Source organism: Anser brachyrhynchus (genome assembly GCF_964034855.1).
Source record: "Anser brachyrhynchus genome assembly, chromosome: 8".
Taxonomy (NCBI): Eukaryota; Metazoa; Chordata; class Aves; order Anseriformes; family Anatidae; genus Anser; species Anser brachyrhynchus.
The window spans coordinates 22,716,296-22,729,388 of NC_137702.1; the positions used below are offsets into that span (position 1 = coordinate 22,716,296).

The 13,093-nt window shown below is 53.0% G+C and overlaps 1 protein-coding gene across 4 annotated transcripts in view; it reads right to left on the minus strand.

Moving 5' to 3' along the window:
* Positions 1 to 13,093, minus strand: part of RXRG (retinoid X receptor gamma) — a 43,917-nt gene that overhangs the window by 22,297 nt on the left and 8,527 nt on the right. The window contains exons 1-2 of one of the 4 annotated variants that reach the window (XM_080601617.1): positions 10,742 to 11,062; positions 10,517 to 10,652 (exon numbers count right to left, since the gene is read on the minus strand). In XM_080601617.1, the coding sequence (XP_080457743.1) occupies positions 10,517 to 10,652; positions 10,742 to 10,966 (361 nt within the window). In that variant the 5' untranslated portion in view covers positions 10,967 to 11,062. Of the gene's footprint in view, positions 1 to 3,802; positions 3,914 to 7,547; positions 7,720 to 10,516; positions 10,653 to 10,741; positions 11,063 to 13,093 lie in introns of those variants that run through there. The other 3 variants (XM_080601618.1, XM_080601620.1, XM_080601621.1) reach the window with 3 other exon arrangements.

Consider the following 13,093-nt stretch of genomic DNA (forward strand, 5'->3'; position numbering starts at 1 on the left):
AATTAGCCCCAGAGCCCCACCAGGCTAATGCAATTACCAGCAGCAGCACAGTCCAAGCGCAGCACCACCAACACACCTGCAGCAACGCAGCCGGCCCTCTCCTCCTCCCCACACCTTCCCCATCTCCCCCCGAGCCCCATGGGGGTCACCAGGTCCCCTGCCCATGGCCAGGACCAGCAGGGTCCGGAGGGCACAGGTCACTGTCCCCCGCTCAGAGGGCACTGCCTACCTTGCAGAAAGCACTGTCCCCTGCAGCCAAGAGCAGGCTCCGAGGGCAGATAATTCCCAGTCTGTTTAAACCTCGGGAGTCCTTCAATTATCAGCACCATAATGAGGCCCTCGACGCTAATCAGTGGTGTCACTGAATCCTCTTACGCCAGCTTAAGCGCCTCCAGCAGCTTTGCTGGTTGCGGGGCCCAGCTGCCCACTCCTCCCAGGAATTACCTCCCCCCGGCAGGCACCGGTGCAGCGCGAGCGCTTTTGGACACAGATGCGGACAAGATGCTTCCAGGCATGGTACCAGAGAGCATCCAGGACCAAGCCTGCAGTGGAGTGAGCAAACACACCAAAATCAGCTAAAAAGAACAAGGAGATCTTTTAATGCTAACACTCATCTAAACCACCAAGCCAAGCTCATTCTCCAGGATGCTCCAAGAAGCTTTTTGGCCCCTGGTGGTGGGTGGCAGGTGACCCTGTCCCGCTCTGCTTCTCTGTCCTGGCACTCACTCATGGGGCGACAGGCAGCTCTCTCCGCACATCCGTTCTGACTCAGGCTTTCTGCTCCAACAATGCACTTTTTAATATCACGCGAGGAGCAAAAACAACAGGTCCACTATAACGCCGAGATATCCTGAGGCAGAAAATCCATTTGGAGCCCAGCGAGAGAGAGTCAAGTCAATTAGACACTTTCTGGGGCGTCAAGCTGCCAACAATCCCAGCCTTTGTAAGAGCGAAGAATCACTGCCTATGTGCTTCCCAGCGACTCCCCCTTGCCGGAGCAGAAAGGTCAGCAGCAGCAGCGTCATGGAAAAGCATGCAGTAAAATATTCCCGGGAAGGTGGATCCAAAGAAATAGCCATGTGGACCTTTTCTGTCAAAAGCATCCATTGCTTTGGGGTCAGGGTTCGTGGGGGAATGAGCGTGGCTGTTAGCAGGGAGATTTGGTGTGCCAAATTAAGAGGTTTGGGCACGGATGGCGTTGAGGGGTGATGCTGGGTCTGCAGGCTGCTAGCTCAGGGCCTGGGAGCTCGTGGCTCCTCTGCCTCCTTCCAGGCAGGTCCCTCCATGTTTTGGGCTTTGCCAGAAAGAAGCACATACAGACAGAAAGGTGCAACGATACTGCAAGTGGAAGAGTCACACGTCCTCTGCATCTCAAGGAAAGCATCCTCCTTTACTTGTTAGTCATACAGGGCAGAGAGCTGGGCTGTGGAACCAGGACCGCAGGGTGGATGAGGACAGGACAGAGCCAGGATTTCTGCTGGCAAGCGCCAAAGTCAGCCAGATCTCAGGCAGGCCTCTGACCAAGAGCCCTCAGTTACAGAGAAGACTTGGGCTGGAAACAAACTCAGCTGCACTCTGATAAATCATTTGGTGCTCAGCAAGGCGCTTTCAAAGCACACGGTAAGACGAGATTCACTTGATGCCTCCCTGATATCCCCCTGCAAGCAAACTTTATCAGACTGCCAGAGTAACTCCAAGCTGTAATGCAAATACAAGCCCCACTCCAACCCTGCCGTACACATGAATGTGAAGGTGGCATTTCTGCACGCTTGAGAACAGCCAGGTTGGCCTCCTTCAAAGCAAAATGAAGGACAACATTCCCTCATCGTCTGAGAGCAGCCCCCAGGTTTTCAGAGGAGTTTTAGAATACACAGCCCATGCACTTGCCTGCAATGCTGCTGCTTTCCCTCAGCAACCATTCCTCGGAGGAAATTTTTCGATAGAAGATGGATCCTTGACTGGGTTAATCCTGCATTAGTGCTTGTAAGGACAGCAACATAAAAACAAAATCCCTCAAATAAAAATCCCCACGATTTTAGGGCTTCTCTGACTACCCAGAAGCAAACTACCTAAATAAAACTGTCTTCCCACCTATCTCTGCAGAACTCCAGGAAAACTTTCAAAAAGCCTTTCTTTTTTTCCTGGATCCTGCTCAATTCTTCACTCTCTTTTGCTACGAGACCTGCATTTTGTGAGACCACCTGCGTCCCTGGGGGTGGACGTCACCCATGCCCCATGCAGCCGGAGGCTGTGCTTGCTGCTCTTGCTCCGTGCATCCCCACGTTCGTGCTTTTGCATTTCCTCCTGCTTCAGCAAGTGCAAAACTCCAGAGACAACCTGTCAATCTCCATCACATCTGGCTGCCTCGCGTGCTCTATTTATACCAGCCAGGCAAACGTGGATCTCGGAGTTCAAGGTAACGGGGGTTATTTCTGCTCTGAGATGCTCCCTTCTCAAGGGAGGAAGGATTGGAGGCATGCAAGAGGAGCAGCTTCACATCAGGGGCTGGCACCCACCCCTTCAAGGCTGGGGCACAGCAGCAAGCACCAGCCGCAGCACCATGGACGTGAAAGCCCTGAGGTTGACACCTACTGTAGGACACCTCCCTCTCCGTGGCATGATACAGAGGGGCATGGGAGGGAGACCAACACACGCCGCAGGCTTTCTAACCCATGTTCTCTCCAAGTAAGCAAGGCCACGGCACTAAGCTCGCTCTCACTGGGTCTGGCCATGGTGCAGGCAGCTGGCTGCCCGGTGTATCCTCAATGCCACGACAAGGGCTTGTACCAAATCCTGGCTGCCTCCCTGGTGTTTTCATGCCTACAATACCCTGGCAGAGAGCAGATTGTATCTGGTGCAGGATAAAGCCTGCCTTATCAAGCTGCCCCATTGCTATCATTTAAACAGATCTGAAGAAGGAAGAAGACATTTACACCAAATTAGCACTTGGTGTCACGTGGCTGCAGAGCTTTTCATCTGAACCAGGGGCCCTAAAGCCACATCTACTGAATCACAGCTTCCATCAGCTCGTCTCAGCCAGATGTCTTTGGGGTTGTCCTCTCTCCAGCCAGCGAGGCCCTGTCTGTAAGACACAGAGGAATGGCAGGGCTGCTCTCCCTTCTATTAGATGTTTGCTGCTCCTCAGGAGCCAAGGTGCTCACCTGGATCCCACATCTGCAGCACTTCTCCAGATGCCACAGGCACCTTAACCCCTTTCCAGCAGACCTCAGACTGTCCCTTGGGTCAGGGGAAGGAAATTAAGCACCACCCATACACCAATGTGTCTGCATGGAAGAAGGAGGGGCAGGATTTCTTAGTGCTCTGCTGTCTCCTCTAATGCACAAAGACCTCACCCATTTCTGTAACGATGTGGTCTTCCTGGGGATGGCTCTCCTGAGCTCCACGGAGTTTCAGGCAAGTCTTGGAGCAAGTTTGCATGGCTGCAAGTACCCTGATTCAGCAGCCCTCGCCTAGCACTACTAGCACTAGCTGATCCCTCGGCTCAGACCTGTAATGCCTCTGGGCCACCAGGAAAACAAATGAAGACCACATCTTCGCCCAGCCAGCGTAGGTTTGAGACAGCCAGCCTGCTCTGTTTGGCATTCAGGTGACTGAGCCATCGTTGCCTTGTTCCGACAGATGAGCACATCCCTCGTCTGTGGCCGCCCTTCCCCTGGGACCCACCTCTCTGTGGCAGCCAAAGGGAGACAAGCGCAACACGAAATTCAGCCTAAACCTTCTCCCACGAGACCTGTTCCCCTCAGCGTTTCCCCACAGAAACTGCTTGAAACCCTTCACCCACCTGCATAGCCAAGGGTCAGATAAGGAGCCAGCGGCAGCGAGCGTCCCTTTCCTTATCAACAGCCTCCATCAACTTTCAAACAAATTCTCCTCCAGAAAGCCACATGATCGCCCTCAAATAGAAAATCCAACGCTATTTAAAGCCTTGTGAGCGTGACAAAATTCCCTGTGCCTCACAAAAAGCAACAGCCCTGGATCAAGGCAAGCGCAGAGCACGCCACACAGAGAGCCAAGACAGCGCAGCAGCGAGGAGCAAACGCATGAAGAATTGGCAGGGCTGTGCAGTGACATTTGCTGGCACTGTCAAGCATCTGCTCTCTGCCCCCAACCTCTTCCCAGTAGAAAGGGAGAGGAAGAAGCAGCAAGAGCCTGCCCGCAGCCACATGTTTCAGCCCCAGCCGCTCGAGCCTCTGAGCAGAAGGAGCAGCTCTGTGCAGCAGGAGAAAGGAAAGGGGCTGGGATAATGCAGGCAGAGCGATGCAATTCTGTGCACCGACTGAAGAAATCCACACACTGCATAATAAAGCAAGCCCTGAAGATGCCTGAGCAGCTTCTCCAACACAGTCCTGTCTCTGTAAGCCAAACACATCCCAGTTGCAAAATCCAGAGGCCTCAAACTTTCCACAGTTGTTTTTTTTTTTTTTCATTTTGTGTTCTTTGCTGTAACTGTTTCCAGCAGCACAGCCCCAGAGGCTACATCTGTACCAGCAAATTCACTAGCTCCAGGGCATGGTCCCAGGGTCTGTCCTGCTGCTTGTAATCACAGGCCCTGGCACTTTCCATCGGATCATTCCCAAGAGCAGTTTGGGAGTCAGCACAGGCCAAGGGCTGTTTCCACAGGGAAGTTTTGACAGCCAGGCTGCCCTCACAGCCTCCCCAGGCTCATTCCACCAGCAAGGCTTTTATATCATTTCTATCCACTAAATCTCGCAACCCCAGAGCCTAAAACCAGGGCAGCCAAGACCCAACACTTCAAGCATCCCAGAAATTGTGCAAGACATCCCTCAGTGCCTCAAGTATCCCTCTGAGCCCCGCAGGGCAGGTGTGCCAGGTGGGAAGCTTTCCAAGGCTGCTCTGCCAAGACACGAGCTTCTTCTGGGTCTGTCCTGCTTTTGGGACCTTGAAGATGCACATACCTGCCATGCTCTTGCACATGTAACCTCTAACCTAGGATGACACAGCAGCAAGGGAGGATGAGCATCGACGAACCCTTGGTCAGGTGAAATGGAAGAGCTAAAAGAGCTGAAGGCCTCAGCTAACGCTGTCGGACACAGCTCTCTGGCAAACAAACCTCCCATTTGCAAGAGCCAAGAGCTGCCCCCATGTCTCCTTCGGGATGAAGACCCCCTGAATGGCACGGCCTGCCTCCCAGGAGCCCAGGCGGAGCTGAAAGCAGCTCCCCTGTCACGGCTCTCTGCCTCTCCTGCTCCTGGAGGAAGCTGCACCTTTCCATACATCCCCACCACCTCTGGGCAAGCATTTCCCAAAACCTCCTCCATCACCAGCAACCCTCCTCGGAGGGCAGCTTCACTTGTGTCTCTGCCGAGCACCATGCACAGCCGTGTTCCTGTCCTTTGTAACACGAAGAAAAATGTCCTTTATGTCCATCCCCATGGGCACAGCCATGAGCCAGGCAGGAGCCAGCCCATGCCCTGTGGGGACATCCGTGCATATCCACCCCGGGGATAGCCAGCCCTGGAGCCTACGACTGAGGCAACAGGGCAACAAATAAATAAAATCACAGGCCTAGCTTCAAACCCCAGCATCACATTTTGGCCTGACGAGGACGGCAGCGAGGAGACGAGACCTTTGCTTGACATGAGATGCGATGCGATCTCTCCGTGCTGTCCCAGGCTCCAAAGGGCACCTGGCTCCCCATCCCCATCCCCGGCTGAGCAAGCGCAGCCGCCCCGGGGCACCCGCAGCCCCGTGCGTGCAGAGACGGCCGGCACGTCAGGCTCCCCACGGGATCACGCTGCCCAGCTCCTGCTCGAGCTGTCAGGGCAGGGATCACGGCTTGGCACAGGGCTGAGCTCTCCATGGAGCGGCACGGCTCAGACCCACGTGCGTGGCGCAGAGGCAAGGCTGGCTGTGAGGCTGCCAAGTGGGACAGGGGATTTTGCATCCCGAGTACCCAAGGTGCAGCTGTGGACGAGCCCAGGACAGTTCCCCAGTTCACTCCCTTCTCCCCCAGCAGGGATCAGTACTCTTCCACCCCTTTTCACTCCTCCAAAAGCACTTGGAAGGGAAGGATTTGCCCACCGCAGGGTCACTCTTTGCTTCTGTTGCCACATGCCCCTAAGGAAACTCATCCCAAGGGATGTGGCAGGCTCAGCGTGCCCATGAAATGCCCCTCTCCAAATACAACCCAAGCACTTTGGCTTGCAAATCTGCCCCAAGCCCCAGTGCCAAGCACTCCACTTCCCTGGCTGCCATCCCTCCTCGCTTCTTGTATGCTTTTAGCAGCGTGCTGGCTTACCCACGGCAGCTAAAACAACAAAGCTACCAAAAAAAAGAGGAGAAACAAATGTGATATTCTGCAGCAATTAGGACTAAACAGGGGAGAGGGGAGCGGGGAATGAATGGACAATGGGGAGGGCAGGGACACGGCGGGCTGTGCACGAACTGTCCTCGGGAAGCCAGGTCCGAGCCAGGCAGCCCATAAGGGAGGCTGGGTTCATCACGGAGTGCCCAGCACCCAGCAGCTCCCGCTCGCCCCCTCGCCAAGTCCTTTTGGGTGGCGGGAGGACGCTGGCAAGCTGCGGTGGGGTCCGCTCAGAAAGGAAGGAATCCATTAATCTCCCTGGTAATTGCTGCCACATATGGATTTGCACAATTACACTCTGTTAATTGCTTATTACGGGCAAGGCGGACTGATTGGGCGGAATTGCTGCGCTTTAACCCGTTCGCTGCCCCTGCAGAGCAGCCTTCCTCCCAACACACGGCTCTATCCTCCTATAACCTTGCTGCTTCCCACACCAAGGGCCAGCAGGAGACATTCGCTCAGACCCTTTCCTTTCAGCTGAGTACCCCAGGGTGATGCAGCACCTCAAAGCAGACAGATCCCCCAGCAACTTTTGTCTGCTCTGTGCTCGCAACACACGCACCACGCACTCCTCGGGGTGCTGAGGGACTGTGCGCTCTTATTTGTTTGCAAAAGGAGCCCCAGCTCCCTCGTGCACTCCGACTCGGTGCCCTCAAGCCCAGCAGGGTTGGTGCCAATGGGAGGAGGATCCACCCCCAAGTCTCACTCGGTCTCTGAGCACAGCTTCCTCCACAAGATTTGCAATGCAACGTTTCTCCTCCTCAAAGCACAGAAAACAGAGGTTTTACGTCATAAATACGTATGTACGGCCACAGCGATACAAACTACACCAGTAAGCACAGGAAAAAAAACCCTTGTAAAAGTCCCAAAGGTGCAGAACCTCCGCCAGCTGGGTATGGAGCAGCCTGGCCTCCCTGCCCAGTGGCCATCACTTCTGACGCTGCTCTCAGGTAACAGACATACCTGGTCCCAAAATGTCTCCTTCAGGATCCATCAATGCTTCTGGAGAAAGCAGGGCCCAGCAACATGCCACTATGCCAGACAGTGCCTCTCCATCCTGGCATTTCCAGTTTTGCTCTCATTTTTTTGTAATATTGCTGTTTCCCAGAAATTTCCTCTCTACCCTTGCTGTCACACATGTGGATGGGCCACAAGGTACCACCCTACTACCCCATCTTGCCCCTTTCCCAAGGGAACCTACTTGAAAGATGCTGCTCAGCACAAGCAAAAGACTCTCAAGAAGAGCAGAGCCAGGCATCGCACAGGGCACACAGTGAGGACTTCCAGCTCAGCTTCTGAATCGTCCCAGCTAGCCGCTGCAGTGGGAGCAAGGAGAGAAACCAAGCAGAGACACTACAGCAGAAGGAAACTCTACCCCCAAACCACCTTCTCATTTTCTTCTCTGGGTAAAAAAGCCCTTGGGAGGCCCACCCTGAGCTGCCAGCTGGAGTAGATCAAGGCTCAAAATACCTGCAAGAAACTCTCACAGAAATGCCCCCTTGCTACTGCAGGAGTCCCTACTACACCACTCTAGGTCCAGCCTAGGAGAAACCTGCTCCTCATCAGTGAATTAAAGGACTTTTACTGTTCCCTCTCTGCTGCAAGGAACAGGTCAAGCAATAAGTTTTCTTTCCAGAAGGTCACCAGAACTACAGGAAAGTAGCAGCAGCAGCATTTGCTCCTTTTATTTCAGTCAGCAGTGATCTCCTGGCTCCCAAACTTCAACGCAGAAGTTTCTTCCTCATGCAAAAGCCAGCTCCAAGCTTCACCAGCTGAAGAGGACCCTTTTGTCCCCTGAACAGGCAGCATCTCCCTGAAGTGTTTTCAGGCATGCGTGAGTTCAGCTTTAAGGAAGAGAAAGGCAGGCCAGCCCTGCACCCAGGGAAGGCTGCTGGTCCCTGCCATAAACCAGTCATCACCGCAAAGTTCAGGGTGAATTTTCAGAGCTGTCAAAGGGGAGAGGGGGCAGAACCCGCAGCCGTGCTTCAAAAGGTCAGCTGGGAAAAGTCGGGGGGGAAGGACACGCACTTTATTGACAGATGCAGAGTGGAAGGGGCCAACCTGTGAGTACCTGCAAGCTGTTTTTGGCAGCGCACGCAAGACTTCAACTCTGGGCTCTGTTGGCTGTAGCCAGTGACGAATCCTTCGTGGCTCGTTTTCTGACAACAGGGGCTGGGGATAAAGCCTGAGACTGGGACTGGGGCCGAGCACCAGGCAGGCTTCCTTCATCCCAAGGGATGAGAGCAGGCCAGTGGGATTGAGGGCTTTCTGGCTCTCATGATACAAATCAGCTCTTTAGGTCTCTGAGCCTTGGACACCGCTCCCTGTCCTTCACTTACACGCACACCTATTTGTCCAGGGTTCCGTAAGAAACGGAGCCGTCAGCACCCAGGAATATACTTGCAGTTTCTCAAGTATACAGTGAATCACCCCCGTAAAAAGGCAGGGAATCTTGCAAAACTGATGGATTCAGGCCATGCAGGTCACAGGGTGCCAAGCCCTGTCCCAGGCAGGGCAGGAAGCTCAACAGAAGGAACACATCTGGTTTCTTTCCTGGCTCACCTTGCAGACGATGGTGCTAAAACCTTCAGGGCAGACATTAGCAAAGGTAGGTGACAGCGGGGCATGCAGGCAGCTGATAAACCTAGGGCAGCTGTGCTCTGCCTGGACTTTTGGGGGCAATCCCCACCCAGGCCAGCTTTGGGTTTGGATTCCCAGGATTCAGCCCTGTAGTGCAAAGAGACTGGCTGATGATGCCTTGGCACCGGGCTGCCCTCGGCTGGGGCACTCACTGCATGCCCGAGCACACGGGTGGCAGCACCAGCAGCACCCCCCACCTATCTGCTGCACCACATCGGGGTTATTTGCAGCACCCCATAATTCCCGGGCGAAACAGTGCATCCACCTGCTGCTGCAGCTGTTATTAACGGCCAGGAAAATCGATTCCAGCGTTGTGCCACTGGCTTACCCGATAGACAGGAATCATCCGAACAATGTATCATCTGATGCTAATTAAATTCCATATCGATACGGATACATGACATATATTTACTAAGCAAGAAGCAAGAGACGTTGCTGTTTTAAATCTTATGTGACTTGGAAATATATAAAGGCAACTCAATATATTCCCCGTGCTCAGGATATGGTTGTACATATACCGTAAAGAGCTCACAAGCAGTGGAGGTAGTGAAATACATTGGGTCAGTTCGAAACACAAACTAGGTTCAAACAAATCTGAAATGAACAAGATTATTTTGACAATTTCTAGTGGAATTCTCAACATCAATTCTCTCTCTCTCCATACACACACACATATATGGAAATGTGTATGTATATATGCACACACATATTAAATACATTTGACAAAATATTTATCCAAGGAGACTTTCAGTTTTTGGAGAAACAGCCCTTTGTTAAAAGACTTATTCTCAAAGAAAATTCATGACTAACTTTACGCGTAACTTCCACCCATCCTTTATTAACCTTTATGAGCTGATCCCCGCAACTCCTTTAATATGAGCCGTTGCAGGCCTCAACCCTACGTGCAGTGTCCCTTTCCACACCCTGAATGCCCTCCACTTCAGGAGGAAAGCACAGACTCACAGAAAACAGGTCTGGAAGGGACCTGGTAAGCTCCTCTTACCCATCTCCCTCCCCAAATCAGGACGTGGGGTGGTCAGTGATGGAGCTGCCACCTCCTCCCCAGCCCAGCTGTCCCTTCATATCTCCTCCACTCCGTTAAACAGTTCTTCCCAGTGCCTAACCTGTTTCTTCCCTCCTACAACAGAAGTTCATCATTTTATAACTTGCCCCTGGTGTTGAAGACTTCTGCTGCTCCTCTCTCCTCTCCTCACTGAGCAGCAGTAGCTGCTTAGCCTTTCTTTGAAAGCCCTGACCTCCAGCTCTCCCACCATCCTTGCGACTGACTTTCCTGCAGATCCACGTAGCTGCGCCTCGCAAAGACGAGTCCCCTACACCTGCTATCAGAACTGTACCTCTCCTCGTCAAGCTCAAGAAGAAACTATTGCTGAAGGAACAGGAGAGAGCAGTAGAGCGGTTTCGTTCCAAAACCCGCACCTGAATTAAATTCCCATTGAGGCTCAGCCCAGCTGGCATCCCGCATTGCAGCTCAGCACGACCTATTCGCACGAGGACAAAGCAAGGACTTACAGAAGTGAGGGAAGGAGCCCGTCTCCAGGGAATAAGGAGCCTGCGTGCCCGGCTGCATTTCCAACCTGCGTCCTGGCTCTTCAGCGGACTCAACCATGAAGGGAGGTTTGGGATCAGCTCTCCCATCCGCGCTGGGCTGTTGGAGAAGGAGAGGATCAGAAAGAAAGGAGTGTTTGTGCATGACACAGCAGCATCCTCACGATCTGTCCTAAGTTACAAATTTACCTCCCAGACCTTGACCAGGGCTGGGGTTTCCTGTGTTTGCTCTTGGGCTCCTGTCCCTTTGGACAACAGGAGGTGTTGCAATGCCGGGGGGAGGGCTGGCTGCGAAAGGCTGCGCGACACAAAGGAGATGGTCCAAAGCAGCTCTGCTGAGAATTTGCCTCCTGGAAGCAATTCCTTTTCTAAACCTGGCTTCTGATGGAAGAAAACCAAGCAAACAACTGTCATCCCATCATGAGCAGCCTTGGGTTGTACCCAGCCTGTCTGACTTCAGACTGCGATAGCTGCTGTCCTTTGAACTCTTATCACAGCTCCATAAGTCGCCCATCTCGGTTCTGCTTTCCTCCTCCTCTCTTCTTTTCTCTCTGCCAGGTGCCCTTTTTTCTCCCATCTGCAAACATCCTCACTCTACAAGATAAAAAACTTTGCAGTTAGGAAAGTAATGGTGCTAGCCACCTTGCTGCTGGACTCCGGGGGAGACCAGGCATAGCTGGCTTTTGCCTCAGAGAAGCTGTCTGAGGACTGTGGGGGCAGGTGACAGGGGAGAAATGTCCTACATGCATTCCTGCGCCATGTCCTTGGCTGTGTACAGGTGACCTGGACAGACCCTTGTCTCCAGAAGGCTTTCAGAAGACAACCAGCCTGTGCTGCAACCAGTTTTTCTTGTGCTGAAGTTTGAGCCCCTGGCTCTGTCTCTGTGCCTGCTTATCTCTGTTACACTCTCAAACCCTGCGTGGGCGTCTGCCTGCATCTTCCCTCCACGTTTCGATTTTGCTAGTCCTGATGGAGAGGAGCTACGAGCAGATGGAGAGGAGCTACAAGCAAACAACATTCCTCTCCCCTGTCTGCACTGATAATCTCGGGAACTCATCTCCTCTGTGCTCCCCTCCAGGCTGTGTCAACATCGCCGGGGTTGCGGAGGGCAGGATTGCACCGACTGTGCTGCCCCATCCCGTACGCCGTGTGCTGCCCGGCCCAGCACACCGCACCGAGAATATTCCTCTGGGGGATGAGTCAGAGCTGTGAGGGGTTTGTAAACCCCTCCCTCTCCTGGATTTCTCCATATTTACAGCAACAAAGCACGCAGGTCCCAGAGTGCAAAGTGATCTTGAGACTTCTCCTTCCAGAGGCTTTCAGAAACCAGAGGCCCTGCATTGCTGTCATCCCCTCAGATCATCAAACAGAGCATTGCTAAAGCCAAGGTGGACCACAAAGCCTCTTCCACATCAGTGCCAACCACTGGGACATCTCCCACAGGAGAAACAGCCCCAGGGAGTCCAGGCAGACAGAGCTAGCAGGGATGTCAAAGTGCTGGTTTGACTTTGCTTGCATATTCAGGGAACTCCTAATCTGAAAAGGCAGCAAATTCCCCAAATTCATGTTCTCATGGACGTGAAACCCTGTAGAGATGTCCAGATTGGAGCCAGGACGTGAGAAAAGAGACATGGAAAGACGAGGCACCCTGTGGCATCAGCTCTGGGCCTCTCTAGGAACCAGAGAAACCCCGAAAGCTGTCTGCTGTCTCTTCTCACAACAGGCATTTCCCCTCTTCCATCCTTAAACTGCCATGGGTGAGATGGAGCCAAACTCCCCTTTCTTTTACCTGGGAAGGACCGTCCAGCACCCAGAGCAGTAGTGCAGGGCTCCAGGTCCTCTCAGCCCTACCACTGACCTTGCAGATGCACTCCGGTTTGCTGCCCCAGTGCCCACAGACTGCAAGACTTCCCTGCCCTGAGCTGCTGCGCCCGGATCCCTCTCATGTTCCCTTCCCCTTCCTCAGACCAAACATACAGCAGCAGATGCCAGAGAGCGGAGCCACCCCAGAAATCAGGCTGCGGTGTTAGGTGACACGGCTTTAATATGCGACAGGAGCCAGAAGAAAGGCTGCTATGAAACACTGCTCCCTCAAAATCAGAAACCTCCACGCAGAGCACTTTGTGTGGCTGTGAGCAGGAGTAGCAGGGACGTGAACTCTGCCTGCGAGCACACAAAGGAGCTGAATCAATGTCCTGATGATACAGCCCAGCAAAATAAGCTAATGATGGACAGGACTGCAGGTTTTCATATGTGAGGGAAGGATTTACAGTGATACCAAAGGAATTATTTCAGCCCCGCAGTGGCAATACCCACCCACTTCCTTATTATATTTTATTGATCTTGCCCTAAATACATGTGGCTGGAGGAAATGATGCATAAATTACTAACGAGTTAATTTCTTGCTCCAACACAGACTCACAACAGCCCTTTGAAGGGGAACCAGGAAAGACAATGTGTGAAAGGATAAAGGCAATGAGACAAGCTTGGATGTAATAATCCCATGTGAATGATTATTGCTGCAACTAATGTAATCTAATA